Source organism: Camelina sativa, chromosome 5, assembly GCF_000633955.1.
Source record: "Camelina sativa cultivar DH55 chromosome 5, Cs, whole genome shotgun sequence".
Taxonomy (NCBI): domain Eukaryota; kingdom Viridiplantae; phylum Streptophyta; class Magnoliopsida; order Brassicales; family Brassicaceae; genus Camelina; species Camelina sativa.
The window spans coordinates 6,350,501-6,369,822 of NC_025689.1; the positions used below are offsets into that span (position 1 = coordinate 6,350,501).

General features: G+C 38.2%; 4 protein-coding genes across 4 annotated transcripts; 2 read left to right on the forward strand and 2 right to left on the reverse strand.

Moving 5' to 3' along the window:
* On the reverse strand, nt 344-4,462 carry LOC104788940. Its single transcript, XM_010514700.1, has 2 exons — nt 3,418-4,462; nt 344-3,342 (listed from the first exon to the last, which is right to left on the reverse strand). Exons 1-2 carry the CDS (start codon nt 4,460-4,462, stop codon nt 344-346), a joined length of 4,044 nt encoding a protein of 1,347 aa, XP_010513002.1.
* On the forward strand, nt 12,564-15,550 carry LOC104785814 (phenylalanine ammonia-lyase 1-like). Its single transcript, XM_010511099.1, has 2 exons — nt 12,564-13,147; nt 13,609-15,550. The coding sequence occupies exons 1-2, from the start codon at nt 12,717-12,719 to the stop codon at nt 15,356-15,358; spliced, it is 2,181 nt and encodes a 726-aa protein (XP_010509401.1). The 5' UTR covers nt 12,564-12,716; the 3' UTR covers nt 15,359-15,550.
* LOC104785815 lies at nt 16,352-18,157 on the forward strand. Its single transcript, XM_019245733.1, has one exon. The coding sequence runs from the start codon at nt 16,373-16,375 to the stop codon at nt 17,264-17,266; it is 894 nt and encodes a 297-aa protein (XP_019101278.1). The 5' UTR covers nt 16,352-16,372; the 3' UTR covers nt 17,267-18,157.
* On the reverse strand, nt 18,638-19,322 carry LOC104785816 (auxin-induced protein 15A-like). The gene has a single exon (XM_010511100.2). It carries the CDS (start codon nt 19,259-19,261, stop codon nt 18,887-18,889), a length of 375 nt encoding a protein of 124 aa, XP_010509402.1. The 5' UTR covers nt 19,262-19,322; the 3' UTR covers nt 18,638-18,886.

Consider the following 19,322-nt stretch of genomic DNA (forward strand, 5'->3'; position numbering starts at 1 on the left):
ACTTGGATTTACAAGCAAGGCAATTAGAAAATGGTGTGTACCTTTAAAAACCCATCTACAAAAAAGAGCCCATGGAATAAAAGAATAACTAAACTAAGCCCAATAAACTGAGAACTCTACAACGGTACAACCTCTAACGAACGAAATAGAAAGGTCGCATCGTTTAGGTTCTTAAACGAATATTTAATAATTAATGTTCAAAATTGCGACAGCATGTGGGAGCAGGGTGGATAGAATACTACAAAAGACGACAACTAGTATCCATTTTATGGTAAGGAATGTATCGCGATAAATGCACAACTTTAAAGTTAACTTTTTTTTTTTTTTCCTTCCAAGAACTTTGTTAAGAATCATAGTCACAATCATTGTTTACAGCAGCAAGTAAAAATTGTGGGCATGAATGATAAAGAGCATACATATGAGAGCTAGTAATAGCTGTTTTTGCAAGTAGGTCTGCACAGATATTGTGTTCTCGACGTTGAAATGTAAAACGGATGTTAGTAAACTTTGTGCACCAGCCCCGGATTGTCTCCAAATAATGTTGCAGTCGAGAATAGGATCCATGGTTATTAATAATTTTATTCACCACTTCATTGTCTCCTTCAAATTCCACCGAACGATATCCCAAACCCCAAGCTGATTGGATAGCCCATATTAACGCTGTACATTCTGCTTCCTCTATAGTTGCTCGGCCTTGATATTTGCCCATCCCTCCATCAAGAAATATGCCATTGGTGTTCCGAATTAACCATCCTAGGCCAGAGTGTCTGTCTCCTTCGTAATGTGAAACATCATAATTACATTTTACCCAACCATCATTCGGTTTTTTCCATTGAATTCTTCGTGGTCGAGGGCATTGTTGACCAGTTGATTGTCCTGCTGAAGGTTGTTCCTCTGTTACCATGCAATTTAACCATTCTTCTGTATCAGTGAGCGCATTCTTGGCTATATCAGTGATTTCTATCAATCTATAGTTAAAGACTAGATCATTTCTGCTTTTCCAGATTCTCCACATTAACCAAAATGGAGCGTAACGATGTATCAGACCAATAGTATTATCTTGGTGAAGCTGGAACAAATACCTCAGTTTATCCTCAATGGTTATATGTGGGTCTCCAATCAAGGTGGTAGGTATACCAATCAGTCTCCATATCGGTATCACTTGAGGACAGAAGAAAAATGTATGATCACTGGATTCAAAAGACATACAGCAGCGGGAGCAATAAGGATATACATTGATATTACGTCGTCTTAGATTATCAGCCACACCAATTGCGTGTGATGCAAGGCGCCATAGGAAATGTTGAAGCTTTGGTGTTATATTTAATCTCCATATCTGAGCGGCTATATCTGGGTTGGATTTAAGCGGCGCTACAGGAGCGTCATCATCTCTATCCAAACTTAATGCCTTCCAATAACCAGATTTAACAGTATACATCCCATGTTTTGTTCCGCTCCAAATATAAGAGTCCAACGCTGGAATTTGTGGGAGATATGTCTTATAGATCAGATGGTGATCCCTTGGATCAATAAACCGTTGGACCTGAAGTTCATCCCAATGAAAAGAAACTGGATCAATTATAGTACTCACTGGCATCTCAGCATCTTCTGCCCGGATCAACAGAGGAGGTCGAGGAGGATTAGTTGGTAGCCATGGATCCACACCCAGCTTTGTTAATCGTCCATCTCCTATACTGTATTGTATGCCACTCTTTAATAATTCACGTCCAAATCTAAGTGAATTCCAACTGTACGACGGTTTAGTTCCCCACGATGCTGAAAAGAAGGACGTATCTCTAAAATATCGTGCTTTAAGCAAACGGTAAATCAGATTGTCAGGGCGCTGGAGAATTTTCCATGCTTGATTTGCTAACAAAGCTTGGTTAAAGAGATGAAAATCCCTGAAACCCAGACCTCCTTCATTCTTTGACGTAACCAGTTTTTTCCATGCAACCCATGAGATTTTCTTTTTTTCTTGTGTTGAACCCCACCAGAATCTGGCTATCAGACTGTCCAATTCAGAACATAGTTTCTTTGGTAGCTCGAAGCAATTCATCGAGTATACAGGCATAGCAAATGCCACAGATTTTATAAGTGTTTCTTTACCTGCTGTGTTGAGGAACCTTGTTTGCCATCCATCTGTTTTCTGTTTAACATGAGTATGAATATATTGTAGCATCTCCTTTTTTCTTCTTCCAAATTGTTTTGGAAGTCCCAAATACTTACCACCTCCTCCCACATTGGGAATGCTCAATATATGTTTGATTCGATCTCTTGTTTGTTGATATACTCTGCTCCCAAATGTGATTGAAGATTTTTCAAAGTTGATAATCTGCCCTGACGCATCTCCATAATCTTTGAAAATCTGTAATAGATTGACACTATTGCGGTAATTCGCTTTGAGAAAAAACAATGAGTCATCAGCAAATAACAGATGGGACACTCTTGGACCACCATTGCTAATTTGAATTCCTTGGATGCGTCCTTCTCGTGTAGCTTGAGATAATAAAGAACTGAGTACATCCGCACAGAGAATGAATAATGAGGGAGATAAAGGATCTCCTTGACGTATTCCTCTGCTTGGTCGAAAGTAACCATATGTACTACCATTGATCAGTACAGAGAAAGAGACTGTCTCAACACATCCCATGATCCATTTGATCCAGGTTGGGTGGAACCCTTTTTTTATCAACACTGCTTCCAAAAACCGCCATTCAACTCGGTCATAGGCTTTACTAATATCAGTTTTCACAGCCATGTATGAATTAGCACATCTTTGTCTGACCTTGAGGGAGTGTAGTACTTCATGGGCAATTAATACATTGTCTGTGATGAATCGGCCTGGGATAAATGCAGCTTGTGTTTCAGAAACCACCTCGGATAGGACTTGCTTCAGTCGTTTGGTTAAAATTTTCGAAATAATCTTATATGTGACGTTGCATAGAGCGATAGGACGGAAGTCTTTCATCGTTTTAGGGTCATTCTTAGGAATTAAACAAAGATTAGTATGATTCCATTCTTGCTGCATCTCACCTGTAGTAAAAAAATTCTTGACTTCTGATATTATTGCAGGACCAACGACGTCCCAGTAGTGTTGATAAAATGCTGCGTTAAACCCATCAGGACCTGGGGCTCGTGTTGCACCAATAGAGAACAGAGCTGACCGTATTTCTTCATCAGTGACGTCTGACACAAGTAGTTTATTCATCTCTGCAGTTACAATAGGTTTGATGTTCTGTATCGTCTTGGAGATGTCTGTTGTAGGAGTACTAGTGAACAGATTGCTGAAATATCTAGTTGCCTCTGTTGCAATCTGACGATGTCCATATATTCTTGTGCCATCTTCATCAAGAATTGATGTCTATCGATTCCTTGCTATGCGATTTTTTGTGGACGCATGAAAATATCGAGTGTTACGATCTCCATGGTGTAGCCACTGATTTCGACTTTTCAATTGCCAGTATCTTTCTTCCTCTCTGTAGGCAGCACTGAGACGTCTTTGTAGTTCGTGAATTTGATCTGTGGATATGGACGGGTTTGAATGAGCTGCATCAATTTCTTGTGTCAGTTCCTTGATCTGAATAGCAGAGTTTGTATTGTGATTCCGTTTCCAGGCTGAGATATCTTTCCTACAGTGACGGATTCGCTCATAGAGAGACATATCTGTTGAGTCTGCACCATTCCAGCTTTGCTGCACTACATCTTGGAATTCTTGAATCTTACATAGTCTTGTATCAAACTGAAAAGGTTTCATACCCCTGTCTGTTGTTCTTTTAATCTTGATTATCGCAGGGCGATGATCAGATTCAACCATTTCTAGGTATTCAACTTCAGATGCTAGGAATGTAGCCTTCCATTGATCATTAGCAAGGGCACGGTCAAGCCAACAGTGAACTCTATGTTTCCTTCGTTTACCAGACCAAGTCATATTGCTACCTTTAAAAGGAAGATCAGAGACTTTGCAGATATTAACCATGTTTCTAAAATCTGTAAAACTCCAATTCTCTCTTACACGACCTCCTCTTTTTTCACTGTTGTGTAATATCTCGTTAAAATCACCACACATTAACCAAGGACCATTTCTGTTTATTGATATGCGTTGTAAACGTTCCCAAAGATGGTGTCTCAATTTGCGTATTGGATGCCCATAGACACAAGAGAAGTAGAAAGAAACATCTTTATTATTGATTTTGCAGTCAATGATCCTTTTGTTTACATCATAAAAACAAACAGAAACAGTCTTCATCCATAACATAGCTAAACCACCTCCTATACCTAAAGGAGATACACACTTCACACCTTCATATCCCAGCTGAGCTGCAACGTCGCGGATTACATCATCAGGGTTCTTCGTCCCGATCAGAAAGAGTATGTTCGGGGAGTAAGTTGCCTTAATCCCTTTGAGGCGTCGAACTACCAGGGACCCTTTCAAGCCCCGGCAGTTCCAAAAGGCTGTATTCATGGCGCCTCCGGTGGCTTATGGCCCACCGTATCTTCACCTTGGTTGATCGGGACTCCTCCCTGTGTGTCTTCAGATTCCTGCTCTGTTGGTACCGTTTGTACCAAAAACCAGTTGCGAGTCTCAAGTGTCTCAGATTGTCGTCTGTTTCGCTTTGCATAACATTGTTGTGTGTCCTCAGAAGCAAAGGTGTGACGTGTATCATAGCAGATAGGATACATCACAGTGTATTCAGAAGTAGACGATGACTCAGTCTTACGCTTCTTTGATGCAGAAGGGTTGTTGTCAGACTCCTTTTGGGCATTAACATTTACACTTGTTTGCTCTGGCAAATCTTTATTGCGGTCTCCCGGTTGATCTTCTGGATTGTAATCAGGGTCATCGTCATCTTCATCCGCTGGTGATGGGGGAGGGTTATTCCCAGCAGGACAATCAGCAACATCATGGGACATCAAACCGCAATGTGTACAAAAATTTCGAAGTTTTTCATATCGAAACTTAAGGACACAAGTTTGATTTCCAAACTGAAATTGACGTTGAAACTTTAGTGGAGTATTGACATTCCAGAGGAGACGGATGCGTACATAATCTACCAGGACCGCTCCATCACCACCGAAATCAGTCTCTATGAAGTTGCCAAGGGTTTCTCCTATGAAAGTGATCATACGGAGAGTGAGAAAGTGAACCGGGATTCCTCGGATTTGAATCCAAAAGGGAATTGAATTCAAATCCTCATCAGAAAGATTAGGATGCCAATGCTTGGTGACACACATCCATTCGTTAAAAGACCAAGGTCCCCTCCTCTCTATCGCAGCCATGGATTCCTCAGAAGGAAACAGGAATTGAATCTTCTTATTCTCTAGAATTCGACCAGAGACATCATCATTACTCCCCCAGAGTCTGGGTAGAGTGTTCAGCATCGCACTCAGGTTCTGCTTCTTGAGATTGACCGGCTTCACAATAAGACTAAATTGTGTCGCTTGGATCGCTTTCGCACATAGATCAGCGGGGAGAGTAATCTTAGTATCCTCAATACCCAAAGCAATTTCTTGCATTTGGCGTCTGATGCGATCCGCCATTTGTAATATGAACAAAGGAAAAGGATTAATTTCACTCTGATCAACCTGTGGAAACCAGAGACCAACGCAAGGTTTATATAGGTTTCGATGAAGGGCGGTTACAACATTGGTAACCGTTTTACCGTTACCAACCCCTGAAGAAACTGCCGGTAACCGGCGAAATCGACGCTCAAAAGAGAAGAGACACAAAGAAATTATGAACCGGTACGAGAACCAAAATCGCCTCGCTCAATTTTTTTTTTTAGATACATTATACATTAACTTTAAAGTTAACTAGTTTGTGTTCTTATATCAAATATATATATACCAGTACGACAAGTAGTAGTCTATTAAAATTTTACGTACGTCTCATTCTTATCTACCACCTACTATATTAAACTAAGAAAAAATCTCTAGGGCGTCAATCAATTGTAATCTATCTAGAGAGGTCAGATATGTCCAATCCTATAAACTTTCAACAAGTTTAAAGCTTCTCATTCCACTCTTTGATGGGTGTACAAGTTTATGGACGATAATAATTTGGATCCACCATGAAAAGTTAACTCAAAAAAGAAAAGTCATAGCAAGATCATTTCTTTCCGTACAAGTTCGTTCGTTAGCATCTTCCACCAAAACCGTAAAATCATATTTTTTTCACCGGACCTGTGAAATTACAATTTTCCCGCCTAAAATATAAAATCAATTTTTCCATTAAAATTGCAAATATACATTTGAGTGAAAATTGCAAAATCGCCAAAACTACAAAACCACATTTTAGTTAAAACCACAAAAAAAAAATCATGGAATTAAAATTTATTAAATACATAGAGCAGATTGAGAACAATTTGGTTTTAGGTCAAAATCGAATTACCTTGTTTGCTAACAAATCAATTCTAGCCAACTTCTTCAAAACTTGGAAGTATAATTGGATTCAAGCTTTCTCTCAGACACGATTATCGAGGAGGCCTTTCCAACCAATCCTTCTGGCGCTGGTGAGACTCCTGCTCGCCGGCGTCGGGATCCATCTGTTTATTTACCTGCTCAATTACTATTTGCTCTTTTTAGTAGATCTCTTTTCAAGCTTTTCCCCGTTTTTTCCTTTTGTTTAACCCTACCCCAACCTTAATAAAAATTTCCCCCAGATCTAAACCAAAACCGCTGTATGCTCCCGCCGACCCCCACTCCACCGTAGAGTTTCTCTTCGCTTATCTCGGGAAACCGTTATTCTCATCCCTCACCATGGCAGATTATTGTGAATATAGGATTCTCCCCAGTGGACTTATCTTCCGTCATCGATTCAAATCGAGGCTACCGACTGCTTCCGCCGAACTTCCTTTCACCGGAGATGTTTCCTGCTTCGAGAACGCTTCTGGTATTTTTCGGACAGCCGCTGCAACCAGACTTCATCTCGGCAATCGGTTTTGATACTAGGATTCTCCCCAGTGGACTTACTAACCAACGATGACTCCTGCCACAGCCAGTATTTGAACCCGCTGTCCTCCCACTTATCGGAGACTCTTTCTGCAGTGCAGATCCCTCCGTCAGTCTCGGGTGGCCGACTTTCAGACCCTCATGTGTGGCGCCTTCTTGGAAACCTAGGGTTTCCCTTAGTGGACCTAGGCCTCAAAACAAGCCCATTAGTACAAAATCAAATCAAATCCATCTATTTCTCTAGGTTGGTCAATCTAGTAAGCCAGGGCCCGCCCTTTCATCGCTCATGGATCACCACTGTCAAGTTCTGCTTCGTTTCCCTTTGCTCCTTGGTCGAAGACTCCATTGGAGAAAGGTAATGACAGTATTGCTTTTTTTATTCACTCCTCTTGCACGAAACCTGGCTTTAGCTGCTTCTAGGGTATTGAGATTTGGTTATAAAAGTATACGGTTATATGGCCCTCGCTCTGTAAACTGCACTAGTAAATTTGGCACCCTTGATCTTGAACATATTTTGTTCATTGACGGATACCAACAAAGCTGGCTTCTTGATGATTCCAAGCATCACCCCCCAACCATCTCCACATCATGGATCCTGTACCAAACAGTCCTTATCGCGAGTTCACAAAGTGATCCAATCCTCATGCTTTGGGTCTCAAAGCAATCCCTAACCGACTACATCACCATAGTCTCCAGTTTCTTTGCCGTCCTGTTACTATGGGCTCCTATCGCCCCGGTGGACATTGAGGCACTGATACTTTTGTCAACGTCACAGCGTCAGATGACCGTGACCATTCAACTGTCCTTTGAAGCTTTCGAGGATAGTCCTTCGATGTACCATTAGGTTCCCAAGCCTGTGGCTCACAGCTCTCTTGGATTCTACAATCAATGAGTTCCTTTTATCACACTTTATATCACTTGTTGGCATTGGGGAATGCCCTTTTTGTATTGTTGCAAACTTTGCCTCTTGCCTCTTCTCTGTACTTGTAATTACTACTTATATTGAATGAAAAAGGGCACAAGGTTTTGACAAAAAAAAAGGAATTAAAATTTATTAGTGTCAAAATAATAATTTATAATTTATGTAGTTGTAAATCTATTTTAGATTAATAACTGAATTAATATGGTTGAGATGAAAATTTTAAAACATGAAAAACATAGGTATTTTAATCATTTTTCTTATTAAAGTCATCTAGATGGATATAAAACTATACCAAACAAACACATCATCATTCAAATGCATTATCTAGATGATTTATACTTTTTTTTGTTCGTTAGACCATTTGACATCCAGGTGCATTATTCAGATGCATTATTTAGATGGACATTTGGATGGAAATATCAAATGATGAAACGACGAGGGCCTTAATCACCACATGTTTTGAGAATATATATGGGTAATACCTGAAACTCAAATGATTGAACTGGATCCATCTTCTTTTCTAAACTTCCTTAATTAGTAATATATATGTATTGATATAACTCGATATATGACGTGTACATATTGATTAGGTTTGGGGTGTTGTAAGTTGAGTATGATTTGGACAGCAAAGAGGAAAGGGGTTTGGTGAAAATGTGAAAGTGGGACCTAATGATGAAGTCTGATCAAGAAAAAAAGAGGGTTTGGTGAGACGAGTGGTGTCCGATGGATCCTCGCGACTATGGTTGTTGTTACCCCTCTTTTCTCCATTTCTCTTTGTTTGTTTGGTGGCCTAATTTTAGTCATTCCCTTTTCTCCATTTAAAAAAGTAAAAATTATTAGTCATTTCTTAATGTAGATGATGACATCCTAAAAAATCCACTAAAATAACAATATTTTCGACCAAATAATTCGCTTAACAACTTTAATTCTGTATATGTGTTCCCTAGAGATATTGTCTTTTCCCGATTACAAATATTCTTTCTTGACGTTTTCTATATATATTATATAGTTTCATGTAGGAATCCTTAGATATGAAACAAAGTTTCCATGTTTATGTTTTGTCCCGGTAAAGAATACGATAAACCATTAACAATATCAATATCATTCGTGAAAGACGATTGGCTAGATCAGGCACAAAGAGAAAAATGCATTATGTAAATAATATATTCATGATTTACTTACGTGTGGTTGGTGTCTATATGAAAACCATTCTGATTAGATCAGTCTGATAAATAACGTATTTAATTATATCGGCCCGCCATGTTCTATAATAAATGTTTTGCTTATATATATTGTACTTACCACCTTCTTAAATATTCAAAAAAAAAAAAAAAAATTAATGAAACCTGTACAGAAACCAATATGTTCATTAAAAGACCTTTAACATTAAAACCGAAGACAAAGATCGACTCCAGCTTTTTTCAAACTTAGCACTAGAAAAAATATTTGTTCTGAAAAGCCTATGATAGAATTCACCATAGCCCATAGGACTTACATATTATAGCTTAAAAGATTGTAAAATCCACAAACATAACGTAGAAACGATACAGTTTAATAAACAAATAAAATAACCTTTTCAAATAAATAAAAAACTCCTTTGAATCATTAATTAATTTTAATGAAGACACATAAAGACATAAGTCATATAATTTTTTATTTGATTTATCTGGTTTCTTAGAAAATATGAATAATAGAATAGGAAACTGCATTTATGAAAATTTCTAAAACACTAGTTGAGTCGTGAATCGTAATGACAACAGCTCTCTGATCAAACGCTCCCACACATTTGTTTTCAACAGTGAAAAGCAAAATATCCCAATTTTCATGCATGGAATGCACTCTCTCTATCTTATAGTAATGAAACATTAATTTTTCTAGACACCTGCCCCATAATCAACTAAAGGCTAAGGTATTGGATTCGTCATTTTCAGCTAAGAAACGAAATCATGCATTATCATTGTATTTGAACTCTATATACTGGTTTTCTCCAATAATGCAAATTTGGCATGTGATCGGGAGTGGCAAAGCAACGACCAGAAGAAATGTTCAGTCACCTTTATTGGTAAGGAAATGGGTAGTGGAGATGATGGTTTATTCCTTAACGAGTTCCAAGGAGGAGAATAGAAAACGTCCGACCATAATCATTTGTGGACTCTACATACATTTTTACTCTATCTCCGTGTATCCATCTTTGTTTGATGATCGATTTGTTATTCTAAAAAAAAAAACTGAAGAAACGTCGATTAATCTCTTATCAACACTAAAAGAGTTAGAGATATACAGCAAAATCTTAAAAAGTTAAGCTAGAAGCCTAGAAAGAGAGAGATAGAGTAAACCGGATAAATTGACCAACCCAAAAATCGGATATTTGACATAAGTTTCCCTTTCACATTGACCCAAATCCACCTGCATTTTCAAATAAATTTACTTGTATATTATAATACAGTCCGTCCACTTTGAAGCTAAGCTCCTTTCCTCTTGCTTTCATTTGGACCCTTATCTTTGAAACAAAACAGTTTACAAATTATAAACCGAAATCAAACTCAAAGTCAATTATAAAAGGAAACCACAAGTTAACTCTTCAGTGTTTTGAGTCATTCCCCCGAGGAAGAAGTCAACACAGAACAAAATATAGTATAAAACAACGAAATTATAATTAACCTTTGATAATAAAAATATATAAATAGGAGACTTTCGCTTGCTAGGCGTAGGCTGCTACGATGGAGGAAACTTACATGCACATGCAAATGTTTCAATGAAGGCGCCTGCCTTGCCTAAACAACGACCCACCATTTCTCCTGTTCCACCCATATCATTGCGACCAACCATGCACTCCCTTCGGGTCATTGGTTTCTATTATTCTTTTGTTTCGACACTGATTATGACTATTACATTTTCTCATTTCGATTAATATAACGCGTTTAATTCAAAGAATGGAGTTTGATGATGAATTCATACTTTAATTATTAGCTTATGGTTCCATGCTTGGTTTGACAAGAATGACATAAGATAACAATATACTCCTTGAATAGTAAATCATAAAAGAAAAATAAAAAAATCATAAACACTTAACTCTAAGTTTTTTTTTTTTGTAAACTGATTATAAGTCATTAAAGTCCACTATAAAATAATCTGTGCTTATATTTATAGTTTCATGAACTTAGGATAAGATACGAAAATGGGGGTTGTAATTAATTATATATAAATGACATTTGCTTTTGTCATGCAAACGGCGTGTTGCGTCACTCGGCTCCTATTGAGAATCTTATAATCGCGTGAGTATTATCGTTTGCAATCTAGCTATCCACGCAATAATTATCTATCTTTCTCAATTACAAAATCAACTAAACATGTACATTTCTTCTATCTATCAAGACATTACTAATTATGAAACTTTTACGTATCAAACTTTGCTATATATGCATGCTTTAAATATTTATTTACTTCTTACTTCCAATTTCTCAGTTTTCACCTAATGATTGCTTGCACCTAATACCTATAGCATTTAATCAAAAAGGGCTGTCTGCAAAGGGAGAAAAGAAAAAAAAAAACTCTCAAATTGCTCTTATTTACAATTTTACTATCTACCTTAAAAAATACAGTGTGACTGACTCACTCAAAATTAATACACATATAAATGTCATATATGAATATATATTTGAAGAATTTTATGGTTATATACATTAAGAATTTTTTTTTAAAAAGTTCCAAGTATGAAATCTGATTCTTTGTCATGAATAGAATGAGACAAATTATCAGAATTTTACAAAATTGACGGTGGTGATAAAAAAAATTACATTGCATATATATTACTTTTGAAAACACGAGATTGGCATGCAGGTTTTCAAAAATAAAAAGTAAAAGTACAGATTAGTTGTTTTGGAGATATTTTGCAGAAAAAAACCCATTAAAATTAAGTTTTTTCCCCGAGTTAAATAATCATTTAAATGTGCATATAAACTGTACTCAAAATAAACAAAAGAAAATGTGTAAAAAGAGTCACTTTAAAACAAAGTCAATACTTAAAAAAGTCAATCGAATTATTACAACTTCGGAAAAGTACAAATAAGAAACACAATAATTAAAATGAATACAAAAAAAAAAACCCTTCCTTATCAAATTTAAAATGATATCCAAAATGACAAAAACAAAAATAAAAGGTTTTAACAAGATCGAAAAATATCAAAATAAGAAAAACAAAAATGAAATTAAAAGAGTGTTTTGGTGGGGACGTTAAATTGGACTCAATTACGTTCATACATTACACACACCTACTCCCATCACAAATGAAAACGCTTTACTCCAAAAATAAAAACTAAAATAACTTTCATAAAAACAAAACAAAAATCTCTCATAGTCTCACCAACCGCGAAATGCAACTATCGTCAGCCACCAGCCACGACCACTTTTTACCACCGTGACGTTTGACCCCCCCCCAAATAACAAAATCACCACCGCGTTGAGTTATATACGACTTAAACCAAATCCACGAATTATAATCTCTACCACTCACTCTCCCATCTAACGGTCATCATTAATTCTCAACCAACTCCTTCTTTCTCACTAATATTCATTTTAAAAAAAAAAATTAAAATCAAAATTATATGGAAAAAAAAAAAAAAAAACTAGCTCTGTATGCGCTTACCTACCAACAAACACTACCATCCTTATTTAAACCACCCTTCATTCATCTAATCTTCTTCAGGAACAAATACAATTCCTTAACCAACACAATATATTATCGATCATAATATTACATATCTCTCTTCTCTTCCTTAGAGATCTTTGTAATCTCCTCCTCCTTTAAAAATTTAATCTCCTCTTTTGTAAAACTAAGAAGTCTAAAATGGAGGTTAACGGAGCACACAAGATCAATGGAGGAGGATCGATCGAAGCTATGTTATGCGGTGGAGATATGAAGACAAAGAACATGGTGATCAACGCGGCTGATCCTCTCAACTGGGGAGCTGCAGCTGAGCAAATGAAAGGTAGCCATTTGGATGAAGTGAAGAGAATGGTTGAGGAGTTTAGGAAGCCAGTTGTGAATCTTGGAGGTGAGACTCTGACCATTGGACAAGTCGCTGCGATCTCAACCATTGGTAACGGTGTGAAAGTGGAGCTGTCCGAGACTGCTAGAGCCGGTGTGAACGCTAGCAGTGATTGGGTTATGGAGAGTATGAACAAAGGCACTGATAGTTACGGTGTTACCACTGGTTTTGGTGCTACTTCTCATCGCAGGACCAAAAATGGTGTCGCACTTCAAAAGGAGCTTATTAGGTAAATAATAAATCATTTCCTTTTTGTTTCTCTTATCATAAATTATTTAAGTTTTTAGTGGTAACATATATAGGCATATACGTGGCAGTTTCTAGTTGGTTGCAGTGAAAATTTATAAATGTTAGGAATTAGTTTGTTTTGATATATTTCTTTTTCAAGATTTTTGCTTTTAATTTCTTTCTAATCTAGATTTTTCTTACCTTCTAATTAATTTATTAAATATTTCTACATTTTAAATAAATTTATAATGAATCTTTCAAATTATTAAAATCACGGGAAACAACAACTCCGTTAAGGTTTATAAATCACTTAATTATGACGTTGCATGGGAAATATCCGGGTTAGGTCGAGTCAAATATCCGGGTCAAGTCGGGTCGGGTTATATTTTAATTAAGAGTTTTTTAAATTTATATAACTAACTAATTTAACACACAATTCGAATGTTTATGTGTTCGTTACAGATTCCTGAACGCCGGAATATTCGGAAGCACGAAAGAAACGAGCCACACATTGCCACACTCCGCCACAAGAGCAGCCATGCTTGTACGTATCAACACACTCCTCCAAGGCTTTTCCGGTATCAGATTCGAGATCCTCGAAGCAATCACAAGTTTCCTCAACTGCAACATCACTCCATCACTCCCACTCCGCGGTACGATCACCGCCTCAGGGGACCTCGTTCCTCTCTCCTACATCGCCGGAATTTTAACCGGACGTCCTAACTCCAAAGCCACCGGTCCCAACGGTGAAGCTTTGACAGCTGAAGAAGCCTTCAAATTAGCTGGAATCAGTTCTGGATTCTTTGACTTGCAGCCCAAGGAAGGTCTTGCGCTTGTCAATGGCACGGCGGTTGGATCAGGAATGGCGTCGATGGTGTTGTTCGAGACTAACGTTCTCTCTGTTTTAGCTGAGATTTTATCAGCGGTGTTCGCGGAGGTGATGAGTGGTAAGCCTGAGTTCACCGATCATCTCACTCACAGGCTTAAGCATCATCCTGGTCAGATCGAAGCTGCGGCGATCATGGAACATATACTCGACGGAAGCTCGTATATGAAGTTAGCTCAGAAGCTTCACGAGATGGATCCGTTACAGAAACCTAAACAAGATCGTTACGCTCTTCGTACATCTCCTCAATGGTTAGGTCCTCAGATCGAAGTGATCCGTTACGCGACTAAATCGATCGAGCGTGAGATCAACTCTGTAAACGATAACCCTTTGATCGATGTATCGAGGAACAAGGCGATCCACGGTGGTAACTTCCAAGGAACACCGATCGGTGTTTCGATGGACAACACGAGGTTGGCTATTGCTGCGATTGGTAAACTCATGTTTGCTCAGTTCTCTGAGCTTGTGAATGACTTCTACAACAATGGTTTACCTTCGAATCTAACCGCTTCGAGGAATCCTAGTTTGGATTACGGTTTCAAAGGAGCTGAGATCGCTATGGCTTCTTACTGTTCAGAGCTTCAGTACTTGGCTAATCCTGTGACTACTCATGTTCAATCAGCAGAGCAACATAACCAAGACGTGAACTCTCTTGGATTAATCTCTTCACGCAAGACTTCTGAAGCTGTTGATATTCTCAAGCTTATGTCAACAACGTTCCTCGTTGCGATTTGCCAAGCTGTGGATTTGAGACACTTGGAAGAGAATCTAAGACAGACTGTGAAGAACACTGTCTCTCAAGTGGCTAAGAAAGTTCTTACTACTGGAGTCAACGGTGAGCTTCATCCTTCTCGTTTCTGCGAGAAAGATTTACTCAAAGTCGTGGACCGTGAACAAGTCTACACTTACGCTGACGATCCTTGTAGCGCGACGTACCCGTTGATCCAGAAGCTAAGACAGGTTATTGTCGATCATGCTTTGATCAATGGTGAGAGTGAGAAGAACGCAGTGACTTCGATCTTCCATAAGATTGGAGCTTTCGAGGAGGAGCTCAAGGCGGTTCTACCGAAAGAAGTTGAGGCGGCGAGAGCGGCTTACGATAACGGAACATCGGCTATCCCGAACAGGATCAAGGAGTGTAGGTCGTATCCTTTGTACAGATTCGTGAGGGAAGAGATTGGAACAGAGCTTTTGACTGGTGAGAAAGTGACGTCTCCTGGAGAAGAGTTCGACAAGGTTTTCACGGCTATTTGTGAAGGCAAAATCATTGATCCGATGATGGAATGTCTCAATGAGTGGAACGGAGCTCCCATTGCCATTTGTTAACTAAGAGTAAACTCCTCTGTTTTTTTACTTTACTGAAAAGTTTTTTTACTTTTTAAAAAAATGTCTGAATAATTTTACCAAATGATTGTCTGTGAAGTGGATTTATGTTTGTCTAAATTAAAATTTGTGCTGTAAAACTCATTGTAAGTTCTCATCAGATGAAGAAACAATTTTTCTGTTACAAAGTGTGAATCATACTTCTTTTTTTTTTCTTCTTTCTCAAATTCCACATTATATTGAAGTCTCCATAACAAAACACCACAAATTAATTAGGAAAATGTTTTTTTCTCTTTACTATAAAGGAAAAAAATCGATTTGACTTGAACAAGAAAATGTTTACCAACTAAAAATGAAAACTTAACCAGTCTAATGTAAATTGTAATCTTCCAAAAAGTATTGATTAATCACACGTTCTACGGTTATAAGATTTCTTATATAGAACTTTGAAACTAAAATAAAACAATTCTTATAAGAGAAACCATAAATAAAACGAAAAATCATAACACTTCAATGTTTTTTTTTTTTCTATCTTTTGTTTGGTAGCACTAACAGTGATGCATCATGTTAAAATGTAACATTTAGGATTTTTGTTTTGTAAACTTTTTTCCCTATGTATTTTTTTTTTGGTTTTCAAAGCCAAAAACTTAATTTTAAGTATGTTTGACAAACATAAAAAATGCACAATCAAATACGAATTTTAATGATCATCACACCCCACACCGATAACTCTTTTTTTGTTTATATTATCTAAAATCACCAAAAAAATAACACAATGTTATTTGCACTCGGAAGACCGGAACTACATATATTCTATAGCGTGAAATTGCCCAACCAGAAAAAGATAAATGAAGCAAAATTATACAATTAAGGCCCAATTAGAAGCCCATTAGAGTCAAATACAAACAATACAGCTCCAATACGTTAATAGACAAAACAGAGTTAATCTCTCTTCTTCTTCTCTCTCTCTCTCGATCTACCCCCAAAGTAGCGGGAGCGAATAGTGAAACAACAACAATGACCGATCAACACCACCACCACAACCACCACGCGCGGCTGAACCGCCTCCGTACAACAACCCAGCTCCTCCGTCAAACCACAGCTTCCTTCTCAACCCACCCACTCACTTTCATCTTCCTCACTTTCCTCCTCTTCTCCTTCCACTCCCTCGTCGATCATTGCTCTCTCCTTTTAACCTCTTTCGTCGACACTGACCCTTCCCTTCGCTCTCTCCTCTCTCGTCTCCCTCTCAACTCTCACTCCCACGCTCCTACGCGCTTCCACAATCACCGACGTGCTCCTTTTCTTCAGCTCACGCGCCTTGGTACCCTTGACGACGACTTCTTCTCCACGGACGAACACGATCCTCATCGCCGATCTCTTCAAGGTTCTTTTTTTCCTTCGCCTATCAACGCGACGACTGTGTTTCTCTCCGGATTTGAGACCATTTCTGGCTTCTCTCGCCCTATCGCCGATAATGGTCTTCTCCTCCCTCAGATCATCCGCTCCGGCGTCGTTTTACGGCAGCTTGAGAAGGAAGATGATGATGATAAAGAAATAGAATTGGATGACTCTGAGAAGAAGAAAGGTGAAGACTTTGAGAGTTTTGTGGATCTGAAGATGTTGTTCAAAGGATTGGAGTTAGGTCGTCATGATGCTGCGGCTCTGTTCTTTCTTGTGAGCTTTTTATCCGCTGCGTATGGATGGGTGATTATAGGGTTTACTACTGTTTACTCATTGGTGCTGGCGATTATATTCGTTACTGTAATCAACGATTTGCTCGGTAGGTTTCCTTCGTTTCTTGGTGTTGTTTGGACTGGTTCAAGATTGGGGTTTAGGAGAGTTACAGGATTCGTTTTGATGAGATGGGCCGTGAAGGATGCTTTGACACAGCTTCTTGGTTTATGGTAATTTGGAGAGGTTGAAGATCAGTACTCGTTTTTTAAGCTCTTTGTGAGGTTAAAGCTGATGCCTTTCACTGTGATGCCTCCATGGATCAGAGGTTTCGAGAAGGAGATATCTGGTTTCTTGTTCGCTTGGTTTCTACTTGATACGCTTGTTGGTTTGATATTAGCTGTTGATGCTTTTGTTGCTATTGTGGATTCAAGAAGGAGGGGCAGGGAGATAGTGAAGGAAGGTCTCTATTTGATTTCTCTTTTGTTGCATCAGGCTGTGCAGCTTAAGTGTCTTGAAGCTATTCTTTGTGGGTCTTTCTTCAGATGGTTTCTGGTTCGTATCCTAGGGAAAAGCTTTGCTTCTGTGGTCCAATCTGCGTTGGAAGTTTACTTCATGGCGGCTTGGTTAGTGTTCTACTTAGCAGCTAGGTGTAAAGATGCGCACGCAGACGGTAGGAGGTTTGGGAGAAGAGAAATGGAGAACTTGATCGATGGGCTGAGATGATAATGAATTGTGGATCTGTAGGATAAATCTTTCGGGTTGTCAAAGGAGAAAACCTTGGCTTCGATGTTCAATGCGAGTGGCTAAATCTCTGCGCCAGAAGGTGTCATGAACTGAGGTTCCTTTGGTTTTAGAAGTGATGTTGATTGATAAGATTGCCAACAATTCAATGTATGTACGCACTTAGGATTACTTGTGAGCTGTGAAAGAGGAAGAATGATACAACTACTGTGTATACTCATTTGCAAGATTTTCCTTTGTATATATCTTGCTGCAGTTGTTGATATCAATACCACGAGGTGATCAAGTTTTTTTTCTTTTTCATTTTGGTAATGATAATAGTAGATCAAGCTTAAATGTACTTTGGCCATTTGACCTTCTTTATGTGGATACAACATTTTTATATCGATTGATGCAATGGGTAACATACATATTTAGCTTCCAATGAAAGACCTAACTCTTGGTCATAATTCTTTTTGACTGATTCTTTCAAGAACTCTTCCGTGGTTTTTTACTTCTACGTTCTTGTAGTGATAGGATATAACAGCAGGAAAGAGTATTCCCAATTTGGAGGTTGTTCCTATTAATCAGTGACTGTATAACAGCTGCATCAGAGGAGAGTTTCAGTTTGTTCTTTAATTTGAAATGTATTGCAGAACTAAGCCATCTGGTTTCAGAAATATTGCTTTCAACACGGCTTAGCCTTTGTCTTGAGATGTGTGAGAAAGTAAAGCTGTTTCAACACGGCTTATATGCTCTCTCCCTCTGCCCTCACTAGAAACAAAGGGAAGGTAAAGTTGTTTGTTGGTTCAGTTTAATTGAAAACAATGGAGCTCTGCCATGTTTCTGAGTAATTTTTCATGTTTTAGTGTCTCTTATTCAGAAACAAGCTCTGCTTTTGTGGCTTATGTATTTCTTTGGAGCTGGAGAAGTGTGACACAGAACTTCAATCGTATTTTATTGCTTTCCTTGTAGCTAATAATTCATTCCCCACTGAATTTAAAGACACATTTAATACAAAAAGTCTTACATTATTAGTGTACCCTGATAGCTTAGCATTAAACAATATTCTTTTTGTAAACGTGGAGCCGGAGAAATCAATGACTGTCTTGAGTTCCCTGTACAAGAACCTTCCTAGATACATATGCAGTTATTCTGATGCTGGGGAGCACCAGCGCAACGGACAACATTGAGGAAGGTACTCTCATTGCATGGAATCCATAGTCTGGAGTCAGCACTGAAACCGTAAGCATCCTCTGCTTGATCCAGCAATGCTCGGAAGAGTGGGTGTTTAAGCAAGGTGATCTTTATCACAAACCTCCTGTACTCCTCACCCACATATACAACCAAGTGTCCCTTAGGGACATCTTTTGGTGTCACCTCAGCTTCCTTCTTGAATGCCCAGCAAATTCTCTCGTAGCATGCCTCGCAAGACGTACAAGGTATTATGACTTTGCTTGTCATCTTTTTCAGTTTCTTTTCACAGGACTTAATGAACTTGCTCTTCATTTTAGTAGGAGGAGACGATTAATATCTAGTATAAGATAGATTGATAAAAAAAATGTTTTGA

Bases quoted from the DNA above. Each gene is read 5' to 3' on its own strand.
- LOC104785816 (XM_010511100.2), bottom strand. From the start codon at position 19,261: ATGAAGAGCAAGTTCATTAAGTCCTGTGAAAAGAAACTGAAAAAGATG.
- LOC104785815 (XM_019245733.1), top strand. From the start codon at position 16,373: ATGACCGATCAACACCACCACCACAACCACCACGCGCGGCTGAACCGC.
- LOC104785814 (XM_010511099.1), top strand. From the start codon at position 12,717: ATGGAGGTTAACGGAGCACACAAGATCAATGGAGGAGGATCGATCGAA. The intron at 13,148-13,608 runs GTAAATAATAAA...TGTTCGTTACAG, and splicing joins CTTCAAAAGGAGCTTATTAG to ATTCCTGAACGCCGGAATAT.
- LOC104788940 (XM_010514700.1), bottom strand. From the start codon at position 4,462: ATGAATACAGCCTTTTGGAACTGCCGGGGCTTGAAAGGGTCCCTGGTA. The intron at 3,343-3,417 runs GTAACACTCGAT...TTCTTGATGAAG, and splicing joins GTGGCTACACCATGGAGATC to ATGGCACAAGAATATATGGA.